Genomic DNA, 22,994 nt, shown 5'->3' with positions numbered 1-22,994 from the left:
TTTATCAAACACCTTTTCACTGTTACTCTAGAACATTTTTGGATGACTGAGTAAAGATCTTGCCAATCTGCTTCCTTGTCTCCACGCTCAAAGCCAGCTTTACACTGACTGTGCTCTCTGTCCGCTGCATTATCCATTGAGAAATGTGCCGTGCGTCAATCCACACTGGATGTGTGTCGGATCCGTTCACACATCCGGACAGCCTCCACTCTTATTTTGAAAAGTTCCGGATCAACTTTATTTTCCCCATGTCCGACTCCCTGTCTGGCCATGCGGTGTTCAGGAATTTATGCATTTTGCTCTGCCTCCTGTCAGAAATATTGATTGTCTTTTTCTGACAGAGGAGGGCTGTCCGTCATGCTGCAGCGCCATGGAGCCGATGGAATTACCTCATCGACAACAATGGCTTCTATTTGCAGCAGAGAGAAAAAGGCTCAGATGAAGGAGTCTGTGTGAATGAGGAGGTAACAATCAAGCTCATTCAGCCCACCTGTATATGCCAATCACACGCATCCTATAGTTTCACCTGCTACTTAAACTCCTTTCAGTCAAAGACTTCTTGTCAGATTAATAAAAGCCATTGTGTGAGTTCATCATCTTGTCCATCATCCTTTCCCAGCCTGGTCTTGATCTCCTGTTTTTGACCTTGTTTTTGCCCCTCGGCTTTCCTCCTCTCGTCCTGCTCTGCCTAGATACCATGCTTTAGTCTCTGGTTTTCAACATTGGATTTCATTACCGACTCCGGCCTTCAGCCCACTCCCTGTTGGATTGTTCTGCCATCTGCCTCAGTGTTTCTGACCCTTGCCTGCCTTCTGACCACATGCTTGTTAGGCAAATTGGATTTGTTTCCTTAGGACTGGCATTGCCTGTAGTGATGTCATCCGCCCAAAGGGCTTTTCTGGGAGCATTTGCCTCCTGTCTCTCACTAAGCGAGGGGACACGCCCAGTCAGGAAGAGAGCTCCAGTGATCCCTATACAGAGGTTAGTTAATTTTTTTGTCATTTGCTATTAATCCACCTGCATGTGTCCAAGTCACTAATATTCCTAATTCTTTTCCAGTCACTCCTGAGTATACCTGTCACCAGTCCAGCACTCTTATACTCCTACTCGTGTACAATTATGCCGACTGACCACCTCTGGATGAACCCTTTGGTTGAATCTGAACACAATGAAAATATTACTTGAATCTAATTATGCTTCCTTTGAATTTTAAGTTTTTAGACATGCCTTTTCGGAGAATTCTACCTTGGGGGTTGCATGAATCACAATATTCTGGTCGATTAAAGACCTTTCTCATCAGATATTCCTCATCTATCTCTTCCCTTCTTTTCTAATCTGTTCTTCAAAATCAAAGATGGCCATCACAAGGTAGTGTTACATTAACATTCTTTCAGAAAGACAGAAATCATGCCTATGTAATTAATGGCCGGGGTTGCGACCTTTAGATGTGATCCTGGTCCAACATACCTGAAAAGACTAAACCACCTCTTCGCCATGTAACTACGTTTTTTTTATAGAGTCCTGCTAATGCCCTAATTGATTCAGGTGTGTTAAAGAGAAAACACATCTAAAACGACAACACTCAAGAACTAGAGTTGATCTGTGGACTGCCTGCATCATTTTCAGGTTTTCAGCCAAGTTACCACAAGTCTTGATCAACTTGGAAGTCAGTTCAAAGCCTGCCCCAATCAGCTTCACGCCAAGGGCAGGGAAAACCAACAACATGACAAGATAGGAAGGATGAGTTTGCAATCTCTGTTTATCAGAAAATTGCATCCATGTATCCAAATCCACAGACATGGTACCAGCCACAGTATTGTGGTATTGTAATCATAATAATACAGTAATCTGACCTTTAAACTTCTACAACTTCACTTCATCAGGGTACGTCACTTTGTGTGACTGTAAAAGTGACTGTCCCAAATCAAATTCAAGTTTGCAGTAAAGATGTCACAATGTTAAACTTTTATTTGTACTATTACACAGATTAAAAAATACTGTTAAATTAAAGTGAAGAACAAACATGTGGTGACAAGAAGGAAATTCACACTATACTCTAATTACCCACCCTTTTTACACATGGGAAAGAGCCTGCATTCCTTTTTGTTAATTTCCTGGAGGAAGGAAAACAACAAAATCTGTCTAAATCCAGCAGACCTCTTTTTGACCCGTAAGAATGGCTGCTGAGATTCTCTGCATATAATCATCCCTTCCAGGGCTGACATTGACAAAAGACCTCACAACAATACAGATGCAATTTTTTTCACTATTTACTTTTTAATACTGGATACTATATAAATAAGTATCAGTAACATTTGACAGAACTATAAAATGTAACATAAAACGATGGTGATGCTTCACTAATCTTTGTAAGAGTGTCATTAAAAAGCTATAATAAAGTATTTTATTTCTTAATGTATACGTCTTTATAAGATGATGGTGTCATTATCAGATCTCCTATGTTTTGCAAGTGCTTTTGGTTTCAAAGGAAAATGAGTTAAACTGTTTTCCTGTAGGAATTATTTCCACCTGTGGTCCATAATTAAAGTACAGATAGGTGTTGAAACCAAGCTCCGTCTGTCAGTGAGTTTTCGCCCCCTTTTTCATTCAGTGCCTGATAATGTATGTATACCTGATTTTTTGATTAACTGCGAAAAATTGTTAAAAATCAAACTTGAATACGTGACTTTAAAAGTCTAACGCTGCATATACAGAACAATGTTCCAGGAGAGAGCTGCAGAAAAACTGCAAATGACAAATACTTCTGTCTTACGTCAAAAGGATCATTTATCAGGGTGGCTACCAATGGTCGATAATAACATACTCAGCAAAACCAAAGAATATGCTAACTGCTCTAATTATCAGCCTAATGCTTCCTACATGAAAAAAGTAGACATGCGTGATAAAGACTCACACGTTTTCTTGTTCTTTTAATTTTTGCAAATGCTAGCTTGTTCACAGTAGAATCAATAAGCGCAGCTTTGGTTTCCGATGTGTGATTTTTATTTCCTCCTCCTTAATAGTGCAACTGCCACTTACATCTCAATTTGCATTTGTGGTAATAAAAAAAAAAATTACTGGTGGGTAAAGTATTTGTTGAGTTAAGTTGCTGTATTTGTCAGCTAGATGTGGGTGCAGCCCTAGGAGCCACTCTATCCTCTGCTGATGATGCTTATGAACAGGGACTGACTCCTGCGCGTACAAAACTAGTTATAAGAAAAACAACAAAACTAAATCGCCCTAAAAACATATTTTCTAGATAACAGACCTTTTTATTTGTCAGTGTGGAAAATCATGTGCTTCTCTTTAGAACTCACTTCCAACCACATTAAATTTGTTGGGCATAAACCAATCAGACATAACATTATGACCATTGACAGGTGACATGAGGAGCAGTATTATCTTTTCTTAACGAAAGCTGTAGGCCAGCGAGACATATTAGGCAGCAAGTGAATATTTTGTCATGAAGTAGAGATGTTGATTAATATCCATTGTCCTAGCAACAAGCATATGGAGCAAAAAGCCCAAATTGTGATGGCCAAATGACTGGGTCAGAGCATCACTCAAAACTGGAGCTCTGATTTCTGGTCACATTACTGTAAATGTGAACACCAAGATTGTATAAAGGAATTGGAGTGCGACAATTTTTTTTATGATAGGCAAGGCAAGGCAAATGTATTTGTATAGCATATTTCAGTACAAAGACAATGGAAAGTGCTTTACATGATTAAAATATAGGAAAATAAAAACAGACTAAAAGCAAGTTGGAATAAAATGTAGACAAAATTAAACAAAATAAAACATGGGAAAATGGAAACTAAAAACAAGTATTAAAAACTTAAACTAATAATTTTTCAGTAAAACAGTTTAACTAGAACGGTCAAAGGTAATCCTAAACAAATGTGTTTTAATCTTGATTTAAAAGAACTTGATTTATGAGCTATCTTTTAATTTATGCCCTGAAACAATAGAAAGAAATCTTATAGTCTTGCAAATATATGTTTATATTATTGCCACCACTACTATTATATTGGCTCATTTGGTGTTTTGTCATATATTAATATCTTCTATATTCCTTAACAGAGAAAATGTTTTTTTGTGTACAGATCTGTGTTGCCGACTTGATACCCAGATACAGAGCATTCACGGCACTCAAGGAAAATAAATTGCATCTCTCTGTCAAAAGAGTCTGTGAACTGAACAGACTGCATGTCATTTTGTTGACATTCAGGCTCCCCAGTTCCTCCTCATTCTTCATTTCTCCTTCAAATAGAGGCCAATGGGACATTTCAAATCTCATGTTTTGAAAAGCATTTTGTATTTTTTTTAGAAAAAGAGATGCGGGGCTTTGTATTTTCAGATGTTATTGTTCATTAATCAGCAGCATTAAATTTCCTCCGTTCTTTTGTTCTCACACAAAGATACAATATGCATGAACTGAATGTGTCAGACCTATTGTTAGAACTTGTAAATGAAGCAGCAAGGTTTTATGGGTCTCCAAATTGTGCTTGTTTATTAATATAACATAACATTAACTGATGTGAAACGAGTAATAAGAAAAATACTAGTCTATATTATTAAAGAAGGAAGATGTTTTCTTTTGGGTATTTTTTCTTCTGGGACCTCATCTCGACGATCAAAAATGAAACTTGAGCTTTATAAAGCATCTTTTGTTTGACATGCAACTATTTCTGTCATTTGATAAACAACAAGACTTCTCTAAAATGTATATCTTTAGTCAATTTTAACTCTTGAAAATCCATTTCAGAGCTCAAATGACCCACCGGAATTTGTCATGCTCTATGAGGAAAAGCCTGAGACTGTAAGCCACTAGCTCACACTGTCTGAACCTTTTGGAGACTGAACAATTGCCGTGCAGTGAACTGGAGAATGACTGCATTTTAGATGTAATGAAAGCATAAGCAGCCACTTTCTCTCAGATTTAATTTATATGGATATTGTTTGTAATCAATTCAGCCGCTATCTAACATCCTGCAGAAAGTGGGGGGAGGTCATTGATATTTGTATAAAAAGCCAAGCCTTCTATTAATCCGACACACAAGCCAATGATTTTAACATTTCAGTGCTTGTGGTGCAGAGTGACACAACAGAACAGCTGAGCGGAGGCGCATTTTTGATGTTGCATGGGAGTACCACGCGCTGAAATTACTGTGTGGATATTAAAAGTACTAATGAATGCAAATTGTATGCTCTGAGATGGTGCAACAGATGGCCGACGAACAAATGTGGTTGCCTCAAGTGTTCTTTTTGCACACTGGTGAAAATACATAAAAATTTTAATATGACAAGTTTATGACAGCACGATTAGAGGTAATAAACGGTCATCGACAAGAAAACAATTGTGCTCAAAGGGATAGTTCAGGATTTAAGGTGGGGTTTTGTTAAAGGGTTAGATGCAGTTAATGTTGTAGCTGCAGTGGATACATGCCTTTAGTCTGGACAGTGAAAATAGTCTACTAGTCCAAATAGAGTCAGCACCAAAATATTAAAGCAGTTTACCTGTAAACCATTGTTACATGTGCACTGGTCATTTATTTACAAGAAGCTTATGGGTGCATTCAAAAAGGTTTAAATAAAAGGACTCTTTAGCCACAGCTGAAGTGTGTTAGCCATAATAAATGCTATCTGCATAGTGCAGTTAGTAAGGAAGAAGGTAGGGAAAGGAGCCTTTATGCTTCCTATCATAGTTCACAGGGCTATCATGGGGAGCTTGCGATGTCCCTTGCTTGGCAAATAAGTCATAAGGAATCCCACAATCCTTTATATGGCGTGACTTATAAGCACAGCCCACCTCAGGGAAATTTACAGAAATATCCAGAGAGAAGAGAGTGCTCACTTTGCAGATCATTTCAGAAGGCTGTAGCCCCGGATTCGACTAGCATTATTTCCGTAGCCTAATGACCCTTCATGGGTTGAAGGCTGTCCAAAATAGGCACCGCAGTCTGAAGCCTATTTCCTACCTGAGATAGAGTTTGTACTGTTGACCTCATGAAAGGTCAAGGAGCAGGAGCAGGAGCTAGGAGCTATGATCAAAACATTTTGGACAGAGCCTGTGTTTATTTACACAGGGTCATTTGTGTCACAAATTAGTTTTGTGTGAAAGTCAGAATGTGTGAAAGTCAGAATAAGTCAGTCAGAATAACTCTCAGAAAAGTATAGTAATGTTAAAATATAATTCACTTTGCCAGCTATGTTATTTTTTTTTTTTTTTTTTACACCATTTCACTTTTATATGAGGGAATTAATTTGACTGAATAAAATAAGTTCTCAGAACCTGGTCCACACACGAAGATAATTGGTGGCACATCATCTCCCTCTATTAATTGTTGATGTAAATGATCAATAGCTTATGGGGAAATAAAAGCTCAACACAACATGAAGACTGATACAGGTTCAGTGTTTACATAAACTGCTGTGATGTATTTGAGAATTGAGCTGTTTAGGAAATGTAGAAATTTGCTTTGGTCTTGGTCCCTAATGGACTGGACGTTAGCTTCAGCTTTTGGGAGAATTAAATAAATAAAAACAAATAAACATTTCCTTTTATATATCCCAAAGAGGGGATATTTGTCTTTGCGTATAACCCATCCCTTGGAAAGCATTTTTCTGCCCCACGGGATGGCACACAGGGAGCCATCTGTGGTCAAGGCTCTTGCTCAGGGACCCAGAGTGAAAGAGTGATTTTAAACAGGCAACCTTTACAACATTCCAAGAAGCAATAGCTCCTTAACTACTAGGACACCACTCCCACTAATAAAATCCACCAATCTGGATTCTTACTAAGAGAAAATGTCCAGAGCGTTTCCTTCCTGTTGCAGAACCTTAATCCCATAATGTTTTGAGGCGTGAACTTTTGCATATTTTCAAATAGTTGTTTATTTGTTTGCTTGGTTTTTCCTAGTATTGGTACAAAGCCAATCTTGCTTCAGTGGTCACTATCTGTCAAATAAAACAAAATTTAAGGACTTTGGTATTTCTTTCCAAAAAGCTGGCTATTTTTTGGAAAAATAACAACATTTGCTCCACCAAAACAAACTTTAGCACAAAGCACACAAAATGCACAAGTTACTTTTCATTCCCTTTTTTCACTAAAATTTCTGACAGACTAGCCCTTCCATCTACCTTCCCTGAAGCTAGTGGTCCATAGAACTGTCATCAGGAGATCTGTCTTTCCTTTCCTACACGGTCTCACCCACACTGTGGGTTTTACAAACCGAAACAACAAAACTGACCTGAAACAATGAAACCAAGTTAGTAAAAACCTTATTTATGATATAATGTAAGAACGACATAAACAGATGTTGATATTACAATAATATATTATTATTTCACAGGCAACTATAATACAAAACAAATATACCAATGGCTTAATCGTAATACACCAGACCCTTACCACATAACCATGAGCCAGCTAAATATTTCTACATGACCTCCTATATGACATATTCAGCTGGAGCTGCGACTGGGTGATATATTTATAATGTCATGTCAGCTACTGGAAGGAAAGCAGTTTTAGGACAGGACCTGAAAAATCAACCAGCAGAAAATGAGACCTTCTTCATCCCACTCTACTTCTTAATCTGACCACCTAACGATAGGGATGATGGTTAGCGTCTGTGTAACTTATACTAGGATAGTGACATCAGATGTTTTAGTGTTCCTGTTGGGCACCACTGCTCTTTTCTGGTGTGTTTTATTACTTTTTCTTCCCACTGTGGATGATATGCTGTGCATTTCACCTGATGAGATTCCATTTGAGAAGGCAGCACTCAGGAACATATGGCTCATTTGCCACTCTGACCCAAGTTTAGGGCTGTCTAATCTAGCAGCCTTCTCAGTTGTTCACAATTTAATAGCAACAACACACACACACACACACACACACACACACACACACACACACACACACATACACACACTACATAAATATCTCTATCACAGGAGTTTTAAACCATGCTCAGCAGTAGCGCTATGACAACTCACTCTAATCAGAATCAGAATCAACTTTATTTGCCAAGTTTGTGTTGTTTTTAAGAGGTGAGCATTAGAAATCAAACAAACAAGCAGAACAGCAAACTACAAAATATGACAAAACCACTTTACGGGGAAAGGTAAGAACAGGAACAGAATACACAAGAGTTTTTATTTTATTTTATTTTATTTTATCCTGTATTCAGTAGATTCCTCTTTTTTTTAGCAAAAACAGCTCAAAAACACAGAAACTGAGATTTGGACTGCAACAGACCACTGAAGGTATGTGTTCGTATCACGGCCACAACTCTAGCTCAGGATATTCACTTATCCTTGAACCATTTTTTGCTGGATTGAATGCATAATATTCCACAGAGAGAATAAGCTGCCATTAGGGAATACTGTTTCCATGAGAGGGTTTACTTAATCGGAAACAACATTCACACTGGGAGTACTTTTCTGTATATCCTCCACAGGAATAGCATTAAATTCCCAATAAAAAGCTGCACAATAATGACACTGTGTTCCCTAAATGTATATACAGGACGTCTTTCAATCACCCAGAATCCTGTTACTTGGTCATTCTTTGTTTTTTGTTTTTTGAACTTCATTTTGTTGGTCCATGATTAAGTTGAAACATGACACTGCACTATAGGAGTGCAGATGCTATCATAATTTTATCCTTGTCAAAGTTGTTTCCCATACCCATCATTTACCAATCCATCAAACTTCAGAAAACAAATGATTTGCTCCCTGATATCACTCACCAACAGAAAACTGCCATAAGAAGATTTAGATGATTATTTTTATTTTATTTTAGCTTAGTTATAGTCATGATGTCATTTTGTGACTGACATAGTTCTTGTTACTTATCCAACACTGTACATTTAAAGAACTTTCAAATAAACATATTTGAAAGTTTCCTGTGATACTGAAATGTCTGTTATTGCTTTAGGTGTATTTCAGCTTGCTTTTTGTGACAGTGTTGCTTCCAATGTATTTTTGAGTATACTGTTAGATGACTAAATTACCAAAGCAGTTTTTACCCACCATTCACAAAGAATAATAATGCTACTGCAGTCCTGGCAACATTTATAAATGCAATGTTGCATGCTCTGTCAGCACACATCTTTTGTGTGATCTGCTCATATTTATCCACACAACTACCAATCCTACATGGAATCTAACCAAATAGAAGTCACGTCCTTGCTTCAGAGAAGCAGGGACTAAAGAAAGCTTTTTCTCTTGCAGTGTTGGCTAAATGTCCTCCTGCTCCCACCTGCCAATTCGCAGAAGACAACAGCATGATAGAGACAGATGGTGGTTCATTTGGCTGACCTCCTGTGCTTATTTTACATGTGTTAAAGCACAGGATGATGAACAGAAGCAGGTGATATTACCTTGGTAGTCTGGCGTGAAGACCATAAAAGCCTTAGGTTTGATGAATAAAGAAGGAAAAAAATGATCTGCTATTGTTCTACAAGGAGGCCACAGTGTGAAACAATAATTATACACCGTATCAAATACTTTGCTCTTAATAATGCAGGAATATAACAATAAAAAGCCTTGCAAAAGTATTCATCCCCACCCGACCCTTGGCTATTTTGCTACATTACAACATATTATAAAAAATATATTTTATTTTATGACCGACCTGCACATGACAGTCTAAGTTGATTAAATGAAATGAGAAAAATGTATACGACCCCAGTGTAATGCACATCCGCAGAAGTAGAATATTGATGTCACACATCAAGACACTGTTTATGGAAGTAAAAACAGATGTTCGTGTTAGTGTGTCGATTTTGAAGTTGTTGAGCAATAGGAGCTGGCACTATTATGACCACATCATGAGAAGTTGTAGAAAGCTGAGAAAAAAGAGAGCATAACTATCAACGATGACCTTTTATGTCTGTGAGGATGACTTCTCTATGTCATCCACACAGACATAGAGAAGTCTGTGTGGATGCATAGTCGAAACCAGGAGTGGTAGGACTGTGATGAGGACTGTGATGAAATGAGCCTGTGGAAAAACCACAGTGTTGATCACTCCATTCTATTGGAGTGCCTGGAAAACTGGGTTGGCCTTTCTGGTACAGCACAGCGACTGATTTAAATCCTACTTACAGGACAGAGACTTTTTTTAATGTAGGTAACTTTACATCAGAGACCATAATGACCAGATGTGGACTTCCCAAAGGGTCCATCCTGGGTCCCCTCCTATACAATATTTACATATTCCCTCTCGTTCAGATCATAAAAACAACAACATCAGTTACCACAATTATCCAGACAACACACAGCTCTATATCACCATGTCACCAGGTGACTATGAACCCATTCAAGGGCTGAGTAAATGTTTAGAAGAAATCAATGTATGGATGTGGCCACATTTTCTACAGTTGAATAAAAACAAAAACTGAAGTAAACATTTTCGGACCAATGGATGAGCGATCAAGAGTTAGCACACAGCTTCAGCTAGTAATAACTGATCATGCCTGAAATCTGTGTGTACTGATGGACTCAGAGCTAAACGTTTAAAGGCTTCTAAAGACAATTACAAAGTCTACCTTCTATCATCAGAGGTGGGGAATCTGGCTTCATGAATGTAAAAACACTGCCTGATTCGTCTCCACTGCCTGTTCACTAATTTAGTCCCTATCTATGCTGTGGAGCTGGAAATACAATTTGTTTTGGTTGGAACTGATCTCTGAATTGTCTTTTTACTTTCTGAACCTGGATTCCCCATCTCTATCCCCCGAAGAACATTTCCAGGAATACAGGACTAATGTCTCAACAGGATCTGGAAAAAATAATCCACAAGTTTATCTTTAGTCAAATTGATTACTGCAACGGTGTCTTCACATGTCTGCCAAAAAAAATCCATCAAAAAGCTGCTGTTGATCCAGAACACTGCTGCCTGCATCCTCACTAAGAAAGTAGATCACATCACCCCACATCTAAAGTCCTTACACTGGCTCCTTGTATCTCAGAGAATAGACTTTAAAACACTTATTTTATTCTATAAATAACTGAATGGTTTAGCACCTAAATTCATCATAGACTTGCTGTCAGTGTATCAACCTTCCAGGACCTTCAGTTCTTTTTGCTCAAGTGTACTCCATCTCCAGAACCAGAACCAGACATGGAATAGCAACATTTACTTCTTATGTTCCACTTAAGACTGTAAAAGTGCAGAACCCCTGAGTTCCTTTAAATCAAGGTAAGATATTGACAAAGTAATGACCAATTTGAAGAGTTTCAGGAAGGCTCTGGTGAAGGTCACTGATGATATTCTCATTGCCTCGGATAATGGACTTGTGTCAGTACTTGTCATGTTAGATCTCAGTGCTGCATTTGATACAGTTGATCACAATATTCTCCTAGAAAGATTTGAACATACTGTAGGGATTAATAAGGGATTAATAAATAATTATCCATACATTTTCCTACATGCTTATCCCTGTTGGGGGTCAAGGGGTGCTGGTGCCTATCTCCAGCTGTCAATGGGCGAGAGGCTGGGTACACCCTGGACACATCGCCAGTCTGTCGCAAGGCAACACAGAGACAAACAAGGCAAACTCCATGCAGAAAGACCAAGGGATGGACTTGAACCCCGGACCTTCTTGCTGCAAGGCAACAGTGCTACCCACTGCTCCACTGTGCAGGTGAAAAAGAATTAGGCTGGTTTAAATCTTACCTGTCTGACAGATTCCAGTTTGTTCATGTTAATAATAAATCTTCAAACTCGAGGGTCACTTGTGAAGTACCACAGGGTTCAGTCCTTGGGCCAATTCTCTTTACTAAATATATGCTTCCAGTTGATAAAATTATCAGACAGCAATTTCCGCTATTATGCTGATGACACTCAGCTATATTTATCCTTAAATCCTGACAAATCCAATCAATTACTTTGACTACAGGCATGTCTTGATGACATCAAAACCTGAATGACTTTAAATTTCCTGCTTTTAAATTCTGACAAGACAGAAGTTGTTACCTTAGGACCAGAGTCCTCAAAAATAAACTTCTTAGTCAATCACTTAATATCCTAAGTCTTAGTCAATCACTTAATATGGATGGCATTAAACTGGCCTCTGGTCATAAAGTAAAAAAAAACAAACATTGGTGTTATTTTTGACCAGGACATGTCATATAAATGCCATATTAAACAGGTGTCCAGGGTTTCTTTTTTTCCACCTAGATATTTTTTTTACACGGAGATAGCTTGCTCTTTTGATGATTATTATTAAAAATTATTATTAAAAATGTCAGTGGGAAAGTTATTTTACTGCTGTAACAAAAGCAGTACTGCTTCAAACATTATTATTAGAGTTGTACTCTTTGGATAAAGTTATAAAATGCTTAACTCCTACCACATTTTTCCAGTTTAACCAACATCATCAACATTGGATGGTATGGAGACGATTATGATCTCAGGGTTCTTAAGAATCCCCATAGCTGTACATTGACATAAAGGGAGCTACTTTTTGAACCAGTTTGTATTTTTCTTCTTTTTTTATTCCACACAGTTCATTGTCTCCATACAGATCAGTTTTTTAGAATTGTATGAATCAAATTATCCATTCTGACATGTTAATATTTCTTATTGTTCTATTATTCAAGGACACTGCAGAGCTCATGGGTGTTCAAGTGCCAATTATGCTGCTCAGTGACCCTGTATTTCCCCTGCGAAGCTGGCTTTTGAAGGGGTACACCGACACAAGGAACCTGACAGATGAGCAACGGCACTTCAACGAGCACCACAGCAGGGCTAGGATGATAGTGGAAGGTCCATTGAACTGACTTAAAGGGAGGTAGCGGTGCATAGGAAAACATCTGGATGTTGACATCAATTCGCCTAGATTCATGGTAAGCACAGTGAAGTTTACCAAGAATCTAGTGGAAATGTTCATGATGAGAGAAGATAAGAAGGGGTTTTACTAGATATTCAGCCAACAGGATACAGACAGGCATTGACACAACGTTTTCAGACAATATTTAATCACAAAATGTCACTCTTGATCACAATTCAAATGCTGAGTTGAGCCCAATAATATTTTTGTTAAATTACTACAACTACGACACATTCACAAAGTGTAAAATAAAGTTCTCAAAGTTTCAGTTCAGTTGGAAAAAATATTTAATTCACAGGATCTGCACCTGCAATTCTTTGTATAAGAATAGTGCATATTATATTTAAAGCAACCCCCGCGACCCCATGAGGGATAAAGCAGTTTGGAAATGGATGGATATTTAAAGGAACAATAAGTAATAATGACACCTGGGAGTTAAAATCGCAATAACACATATATAATGTCTTTCACAGAGATCCTCCATTTATTCAATTGTCCATTGTTGCGTTGAATTTTTAGTTACACGGGATAAGTATATGATGTATTTTGTTCTATTTCTGGTCCACTTCTCTTACTGGCTTCTATGTTTGCAGGATGCTGCTCTTTTTCTAAAATAAAATACCAAATGCTGCACTCTGGGAAGTCTCATTTGATTGGCTCAGGAACCAGGAAGCAAAAATGGGCTACACATTGCACCGAAGTAGTTCCGGACCGTACCTCTAAGTCTGATTAGCGAAAAAGCTGACTAAAATATTGTTGATGGAGAGGACCGATTGTTTATAGGGAATCTTGCTTCCATCCCATGTAACAAATGAGAATAATTTAGGTTGGTTTTACAGTAAATATCTTACTTATTGCTCTTTTAAGTGTATGTTTCGTAACATGTCCTAGCAAGAACAAAACTTTAACCCGGAAGACACAGTGTATGCAGTGCTCAAAATATTTAACAAAGTACTTGACTTTATTGAGTCTAAAACGTGCCAAACATTCAATTATCCACCTATCAATCAAAATGAGAAACCTACTTGAGTAGCATTTAAAACATCTGAGCAAACAAATAAACATGGGTAATAGAAAACTGAACACTGTGCAAAACTGCCTTATCTTATCTTAACATTTGTTAAACAACAAATGTTTAGTTCATCACCTGAAGGGTGGTAGGATGGAGAATGTGCCTGAGTCAAATATGCTTGCTGAACCGGAGCTTGATGCTTTGCTAATGCCTATCTGCAGGGATGGCTCAGATTGTGAGGATGTAAATGAGCATTGTTGGAAGGGTTGAGGTTGAGCTGAATAATGTAGGAAGGACGCAGGGTGGTTGGATGTATTAAACATCTCTGACTATGAGGAACCCATGGGGTATGGTGGGAAATAGATAGGAGGTGGCTGCCCTGGGCTGTAATGGCATGAATACTGTGCTGGTGCCTGGTACAAGCATGAAGTACATTTTGAGCTTGTCTTCAAGGCACTTTTGCTCTTCGTAGCAAAGAAGTGCTGCTTCCGTTTTGTTTTTCTCTTTTTCTGCTTTGGGCATATTTAACTGTTTAAGGGAAAAGAAGAAGAGATATTAATAATAGATCCATATGTGTGCGATAATAGTTGCATAATGGTTTATTGTGATATCTATCTATCTATCTATCTATCTATCTATCTATCTATCTATCTATCTATCTATCTATCTATCTATCTATATATATATATATATATATATATATATATATATATATATATATAGCGTTAGTAAAACTTACAATAAACAACAAAACATTGCCAACAATAAGAAAATACTAACTAGGATGAGATTTCAGAACTACTTCTAATCCCACCCAAAGGGATTAGAAGTTTGGACACACCTTTGAATTCAAGGTGTGTTTCACTGAATCAGACACAATAAAGAGGATGTGTATCCAAATTTTTGATGTGTACTGTATATTTTTACATTTCTTAAGTTGCGCTAGTCTGCATTTAATAATGGAGTTTCCATATCAAGCTTCAGCCGCATATTCATGTAATATGATTTTCACTGAGCAGAATAAAATGACAATTTTTTAGCAAAAAAGTTTAGAAACAGCCTGTGATTAAGCAAAAGTCAGCAATTTTAGGGTGCTTACTTCCGGAGGATGTTATAGAGTAATTGCTCTTTGTAGAGGCATCTATAATAAAGCCAGATGAGCTTTCTTCAGATGTTGGTACCCATAATAAGTGACATGGGTCAGATCAATCTGGTGTAAATAAATATTCAGCATATAACATTAAAATGCTATAATTTACATTTATAGCTGCTTTAGCATACCCTACATGGACTTGTACACACATGCAAAACTTTAATGCTGTGGTATTATGCATTTACGACAAACGGTGGTAGATTATGGGTTCTTTATTTAACGTGAAACAAGATTTATGTATGATATTGCAGCTAATGTAACATTAACTTTTTTCTGTCACCTTGATTACAACAAAGCAAATGCTTAGAAAACCTACCTATTTCTCTGCTAGGTAGACCGGTTACGATTCCCAGATGTTCCTCCTCTTCAGCAATGGAGCTGTACAGGAGTTCTTAGGGCTGACAGCTTGGTTTGTCACTCAGAACACGTTCCTGCTCTTCATAAGGCAAGTGACTCAACCACGGCCGTTTCTTTTGTTTGAGTCTTTGGCTTCTTTGAATGTCACTCCTAAACATTTTACTTTCCTCTGACATATTAGCCACGTTCTATTACATGTCCTTGCTTGGCCAGTTGTTTAGACAAGCACTCAAAAACACCCTGGATGAGATAGGACCTGTCAACTATGGCTTTGACCAAACTGTCACCCCAAATCCAATACTTTGCTGTCTTTCCATTGATTTACTCCATCTTAAGTGTCTGCACTACCTGCTTTAGCCATTATTTAGGTCCGATTTTTATTATGTCTTGCGTCTTCTTTCGGAGAATTATGACGCATGCCACTCATCGATGAAGTAAAAGTTGGATGAAATGTGATATAAGCGATCAGAAAACAGAACATTTGAAAACTGCAAAAGAATACAATTTATATAGAAATGGAATAATTCTGATTATTTTGGAGGTGAAAAAAATCTAACTTGGTTGATCACTTGGTCATCAACAAATTGTGTGTCACATGATCTGTATGTGCAAACACAGCTTTTATGATAGGCCCCAGAGGATACAATGTAACTAAGCAAGCAGCACACTCCATGAAGCCCAGGGAGCTCTAGAAACAAGTCAAGGACAAAGTTGTTGAGAAGTTCAAGTCAGGGTAGGGTTATGAAAATTATACAAATCTTGATGTTCCCTGGAGCACCATCAAATCCATCACCCTTTAAATGGAAAGCATATGGCACCACAACAAACCTACGAATAGAGAACTGTCAACAAGAACTTACAGGCTGTGCAGAGAGGTGATTAATCAGAGAGACAGCACAGAGACAAAAGGTAACTCTGAAGGAGTTGCAGAGCTCTACGCGAGAGACTGGAGATCTGCCCATACAGCATGACCTTAACTTCTTAGGCAGACCTATAAAGAAATTTGTTTTTCATGATTCTGCTGGCACATTTGACATTAGTTTCTGACTCTCCATGGTGATTTTATGTAATTTACATTAATTTGATTTTATGTATTTTAGACACAATCTTTTGATATTAAAAGTGAAGAACGCTTTATTCCAATGGACCATTTACCAGTTAATAATTCTATATATTTATTTTTCATAATAAACTATAGAAATAGCAACACCTGTTATTTAAAGTCAAAACAAAGCAAGCACACCCTGCAGTCCTTCCACTAAATGTCTTGCTATAAAGTGTTGTGTACCCAATGTTAACATGACATCCAATTTTGCACGGGGGTCAACACAGAATTTCAATTAAGCTGAGGTCTGGATTTTGACTTTGTCACCTTAGACAACTTTATTCCTTTTGCTTTTCAGTCATAGATTTGCCACTGTGTTTGAAATCACTGACCAGTTGATGATTCAGTTCAGTTAAGCCATAATGCACATGGCAGATAGCTTTTTAATACAAAGAGCACCAAGGCTAGGAATATTTCTTGGTTACGGAGCCCATAGTCCATCTTCCTTTTGGAATGTTAAAGCCCACGTGTAATTAAAGATAGTCTGTGATTTTTAAGAAAGTTTCCCCAAGTCTCTTTTTAATAATGCGTACGACTGTCTTACCTGCTCCTCCACTCCTCAGGGAATTGCATGAAAAATCTCCCACATACAATGTTTCTTTCTACTGAGGCCTTACTCTTCTTCTCTTAAACTTGTACAAGGTTTGCCTCTTGAGATTCTCAGCCATGTTCGTTCAAAAGTATTTGGTGAAAGCAGTAGAGCTACAGTGAACGGCTAACACCGAAGCTAACCGCTAAGCTAACTGCTAAGCTAACCACTAAGGTAACCGGATACATAAACCCTGGAAGTGCGCATGCACAGCATGCAAGCGGAAACTAACAAGGTATGTGCACACACACTGGCTTTACGGAAAGGGGAATTGAAAGTGTGAGGAGCATTTCATTCAGTTTGAAGCATGATGCAATACACAGTGGGCGTCAAGCTAATAACAGCTAGCTTTAGCTTATGTTCACCAGGAGGTTTTCACCCAGATGGGAACTTTACTGACCAATTTATGTTGCTCTCCAACATTGAGGCATTTAAAATAAAATAAAAGTGACTGTACACTGGTACAACGGTAGTTTTTTCTCCCCTGAGGAGAGTAGTTAAGTAGTGACCATGAATAAAGCAAAGTATCACAAACAGAAAGACCTTGGTTCCAGCAAAAACTTGCTGATACATCTGGCAAACAGAAACTTCTTCATTCATATTAATATCTGAAAAGGAAAGGATTTCTCTACAAGGGCAAACATTACATTTACTCCCACAGCCAGAAGAGGAAGACAAAATGTCCACAATGCAGATTTAATCAAATTGATTACATGGCTATTCACCAGGCAGTGCAATGTTTCTTATGTAATGCAGTAAAAAAATCAAGGGAAATAACTAAATGGTGAAACATTGCTGGAAGAAAACGACTGACAATACAAAAAAATATATATAAGAATGAAAAGTTTTTTTCAGAGAGCTAAACCTCAAACAAAGCTGAATCTCAGCTGACAGGCTTTCCACTCCTAAATCTTTGCATATTGTCAGACTGTGGGTAGTAGAGGTAGAAACACCTTGGAAGTGTCATCCGTTTCTTACTGGCACTACGTAATAACTCCCGATGTTTATTTCATTCTTTGCATCTCAAGATATCCTATTGATGAGCTTATGCATACATTCATTCTTAAAGAGAACGTGTGGAATAAATAAGAGCAATACAAAATAATGCTGCATTTTATTGGTTAAATATCGAGGTGATTTCGTAGATCATACATGCCTCAGTAAATTACTTTTGCATGCAAATTCACATGTCGCAAAGAAAACAGAGGAATGAAGGAAATTTCCGTATCAGGGAATATCTGTTTATTTCCTCTTTGGCATCTATACAGTACCAGTCTAAGGAAGTTAATGTGGTTGAGTGACCGTTTTTTGTCATAGCTTAAAATAGAATCCAATGTTTACCTGGTAAACATGTCTCTGAATATATCTGTCATATATCTTCATGTTTGTCACAGTTATCCAGGTTGATTCCAAGACCCTCCCGTATGCAGAGCCCAAAGCCCAACCCAGCAGGCATTCCATTCTCCATTATGCTTTTCTGGTCCTTGGAATCCATCTGAGTAGTGTGTGATATTCATTGTGCTGACTGAGAGCAAAAATGCTATGGCTAATTCTCTGTTAAGCACCCGTTATTTATGTGTGAGGAAGACCTGTGATTTCAGAATAACTAGCAATGAATGTTACAAGTTTGGGGTACTGACTGCAAGGTTAGTGCATCAAAAGGTATTTTCTCTTGATAAAATGTCTTTTTAAAGACCTGAATATAAAAGCGTGCATGCCACAGAAATGCTATTTTCTCTCATTTTCTGTCCTGACTTGTACCTGACCATGGTAGCATATTGTGTGGTGAGTGCTTAAAAAAAAACTGTGTAAGTGGAGGACAAAAAATAAATAAATGTAAAACTGTGAAAGATGTAACACCCTTCTGTTGATCTGCTCTATGTTAAGCTTTCAGCTACTATCTAAACGGAAATCACATTTTAGGGCTAAAATGCCATCATGTCTGTGTGTCAGTCTGTAATGTCTTTGCTACGATATTTTCATGGAGTCAACATAAGAGACTGGAACAGATTTCATCATTTGACATGGTCACAATAACAGGGGGACCAGAACCAGATCCAATTTAAAGCATTTTTTTTTTTAAGTTACGTCAGTACAGTCTACAGCAGGGGTATCAAACTCCCATCCTCGAGGGCCGGTGTCCTGCAACTTCTATATTTGTCTCGGGTCCAGCACACTTGAGTCAAATAGTCAGGCCATTAGCAGGACTCTGGAGAACTTGACTGCATACTGAGGAGCTAATTCAGCCATTTGAATTAAATGTGTTAGACCAGGAACACATCTAAAAGTTGCAAGACACCGGCCCTTGGAGACTGGCATTTGACACTCGTGGTCTACATTCTCAAGCGGCCCGCATGTGCAGATCTGCGATACCGCCCGCAGGGTTATCTGGAAGTAAATATAGACGCTATACATGTCAGTGTGTGTGAATCTCTTATAAAGCTATCCAATCTCAGCCGACAAAATAATGACTTCCCCCTATTCTGCCAATGTTGCTTTGTCTATGTCTATATCTACTTGCTTTCTGCTTTCTCCTGTCAAAAAATGTGTCACACTTCAGGGATGTAAAATATGCAAGTTTAGACTGAAGCTCGTCCCCACGGAAATGAGGTTAGGTGTATCCGCAAGGGTATTTTGTCGTTTAGGCTGTGCGTCCAGATGGATGCAGCGTTTTGGGAGACCGTAGATTATCATTTTTGAAACCGGGTCCCAGAGTGGATACATTTCAAATCAGCAGTTTTATTTTTTCCGTGTGTACTCGCGAGCCGCATCTTTTCCTAAACAATGATTTTGTAGCATTCGCCTCTCTCTCTTGTCTTTACTTCACATGAGTTGTCTGGTGTTTTCTGCATGTTTCTTTGGCAGTGTCACAGTGCCACCAATGGGCCTGGCATACCTACCACAGCCTTTTCCGTCGTGCTGCATCCTCTCATGTGGACGCGCATGTTTTCTTAAATGTTTATGAAATTTCAGTGTGTTTGTCTCGGTGTAGACGAGGCCTAAGGCTGCTTCGAAAAACATATAGATAAATATGCGATTCAGGACCACGTATGAAAGTGGCTGATGGTCTGTAATTTGTACGGGTGAGTTAGTCATAAAATGGTCAGACAAAGAGCACACGAGCAGAACGGTTGGATTTGGGACATTTTTGATTGAAGTGTGAACATAACTCATGAATGGCCTAGAAAGGTCAAATAATTATTAGACAAATTGATGAGGAAGTAAGAGGAGGTGAGATACAGCTTCTCCAAATATCAGCTATTATGATGTACCACAAACTTTCCTCCAGTTCCTCGTGTTTGGACTCTAGTAATATGCTATTTTCCAATCACAAGCATAGGTAACAAGGAAGGGAACAGCAGGACAACAGCAAGGAACAAAGTGCATCAATTTCATTTGTGCTTTATATGCATAGCTCCTCTTACATGTGGATAAATTGACCGACTCTAGTAGTTCTAGAGGTGGATTTGAAATATTAGGTGAACTCATATTTTGTGATGCCATCTTCCTCCTGCTCTTACCTCATACTCCACATACTCCTCCTCCTCCACCTCGTAAGAGACAGTTTGAATCTTGACATGTTCACCGTCCTCCAGCAGCTTGGTCTGAGGGTCCTCTGCACCAGGTGTGTCCCCCCCTGCTGTGTTGGACACCTCCTTTGCCTTCTTCTCGGTAAAGGTAGTCTCACAGCACTCATTTTTGTATTCCTTAGCCTTGATACTTCCGCTGTCCTCTTTGTACAGGATGAAGTTAGGCCTGTAGAAGGCCTCAACTGCCAGATGCAGTGAGGTGGCATCCAGAAATTGCTGTGATTTCACCTTGCCATTGGTGCTGATACTTCCTCCACTGACTAGATTCCCGTTATTTACCTTTCCTCCTCCTCCACCGCCATCACCTCCACCTCCTCCGCCTCCTCCTCCTCCTCCAGCAAAGTAGTTAATAATGTTTTCTTGGTATTGGTTATTGGGGAATTCTCCTCCGTAACCATTGACCATATGCTTACTGTTTTTGTCCAGCAACGGGTTCTGCAGTTCACTCAGGTTCTCCATTGGAACTGGGGTCGAAATATGAGAGGACAAAACTTCTCAGCAGCAGGACAGGGATGGGAGAGTTGCAGGAGGAACCAACTCCTTAGTGGTGGGCGTATGAGTCAATAGACATTAAAGGCATTAAGCACTCTGAAATCTGTGGAGGAAACAGACAGAAACAGAGATGAGAGCTTTTACCTTCAACAGAATTTCATTTGACGTCTTCTGGCAGGTAACATTTACTCCAACACATGCTCACATCAGATCAAAGTTAAGAGCTGGTGCTCTCAAAGCAGCAACAACTTTTACAGCCTTCTGCTTGTTGAGAACTGCATGCTGGAGATGAATCCATTAGGCCTAATTTGCATCCTCGCTCAAGTCACATTAGGAAACATTCACTGGTATGTAAGAAAAGCAAAAACAGCGGTTTTATGGCGAATTGCACAAGCCTTCAAATCCTGTGACTATTTCCAGATTTTGTTACATTACAGTAATAGATGTTAGCATATTCCATTTGAATTTTATGTGACAAATCTACACAAAGTGGCAGATATGCTGGAAAGTGAAGGGCAAACACATGGCTTTTTTTTTTTTTTTACCAATAAAAACCCAATAAAAACCCTGTGGGCGACTGTGGCTTGGTGGGTTGAGTAGTCGTCTGGCAATCTGAGGGTTGTGGGTTCGATTCCAGCTTCCCCCTGCCACATGTCGATGTGCCCCTGGGCAAGGCACTTAACCCCAAGTTGCCTACTGAGCTGCGTCTCGGTGTATAAATGTGTGTGCGTTAGTGAGAGCGACTGGGTGAATGTGGCTATAGTGTACAGCGCTTTGGGTGGTCAACATGACTGGAAAAGCGCTATATAAGTTCAGTCCATTTACCATAAAAATGTGGTGTGAATATGTATTTACCCCCCCCCCTTACTTTGATAGACATAAATAAAGCTCAGAGGTCAGAAGCTTCTGATAAAAGCCACTTCTCTGCCTGTACCTGATTATCGTAATGTTGGGTATATGTGTGCTTTAACATATTGCTTACCATCCCTTACAGTTCTTGACTCTAGTGTATCACAGTACTCTGAGATTTATCACTGGTTGCAGCCGCCTCACCCACCACTTTGAACCACATGCTAAAGCTAGGAAGTGTTTCATGAATATAAGGGGACATTAGGGATGGGTACCTTTCACATTTACCAATACCGGTACCTGGGAATCGATACTGGTATTTAACGGTGCCTATTTTCAGTACCTTTGCGTGTTTATGTAGCAATAAATGTTAGTTTATTAATAACATCTCTAAATTGTTTTCAATTTAACATATTTATTTTCTAGACTTGTTTGGATCTACAAATGAACCTTATTAAACAATTTATGAATTTACATTGCCTGTATCCATCCACAGCACATAACCACAGTTATCAGAGGCAGGCGGGGGAATAAGGGATTGAAGCTGTGTCAAAAGAAAATTCAGCGAATTATTCTAGTACAATAGTCCCAGAGAACAAAAAATATATAAAATATATTATTAGTAAATATATTATTTTATCCCGCTTTATAAATCAGGGCGGGATACATTTCCAGTGAGAGAACAGAGAGGTTTTCCTCTCTCCTCTCTTTGCTCTGACTACAGGTGAGTTTCAGGACGAGGCAGCAGCTGTCTGTGAGACAGGGCTTGGAGAAGTGTGATGGAGCTGACAGCAGCACTCGCTGCCGCTGTGTGACAATAACTCCAGAATGTTGGGTACTTTCGCAGGGAGTCACCAATGATAGAAGAAAGCCGCTAGATTTTTCGGTAGTTGCTTTTTTGAAAAAAGGTCGCTGGATGAGTCTGAATAGTAGCTAAATATAGCGAGAAATTGGCTAAATTGGCAGCAGTTACCCGATGCTTCCTCAGATTAGAAGTAT

General features: G+C 38.7%; 1 protein-coding gene across 1 annotated transcript in view; it reads right to left on the bottom strand.

Moving 5' to 3' along the window:
- syndig1l (synapse differentiation inducing 1-like) overlaps positions 1-21,274 on the bottom strand; it is a gene marked incomplete at its 3' end in the record, with an annotated part of 33,792 nt that extends 12,518 nt beyond the window's left edge. The window contains exon 1 of the mRNA XM_036131606.1: positions 20,586-21,274. Coding sequence (XP_035987499.1) covers positions 20,586-21,113 — 528 coding nt within the window. The remainder of the gene's footprint in view (positions 1-20,585) is intronic.
- Between the last annotated feature and the right edge of the window lie 1,720 nt (positions 21,275-22,994).

The sequence above is a fragment of the Fundulus heteroclitus genome, unplaced genomic scaffold (genome assembly GCF_011125445.2).
Source record: "Fundulus heteroclitus isolate FHET01 unplaced genomic scaffold, MU-UCD_Fhet_4.1 scaffold_440, whole genome shotgun sequence".
Taxonomy (NCBI): domain Eukaryota; kingdom Metazoa; phylum Chordata; class Actinopteri; order Cyprinodontiformes; family Fundulidae; genus Fundulus; species Fundulus heteroclitus.
This window is presented reverse-complemented; position numbering and strand designations above follow the sequence as displayed.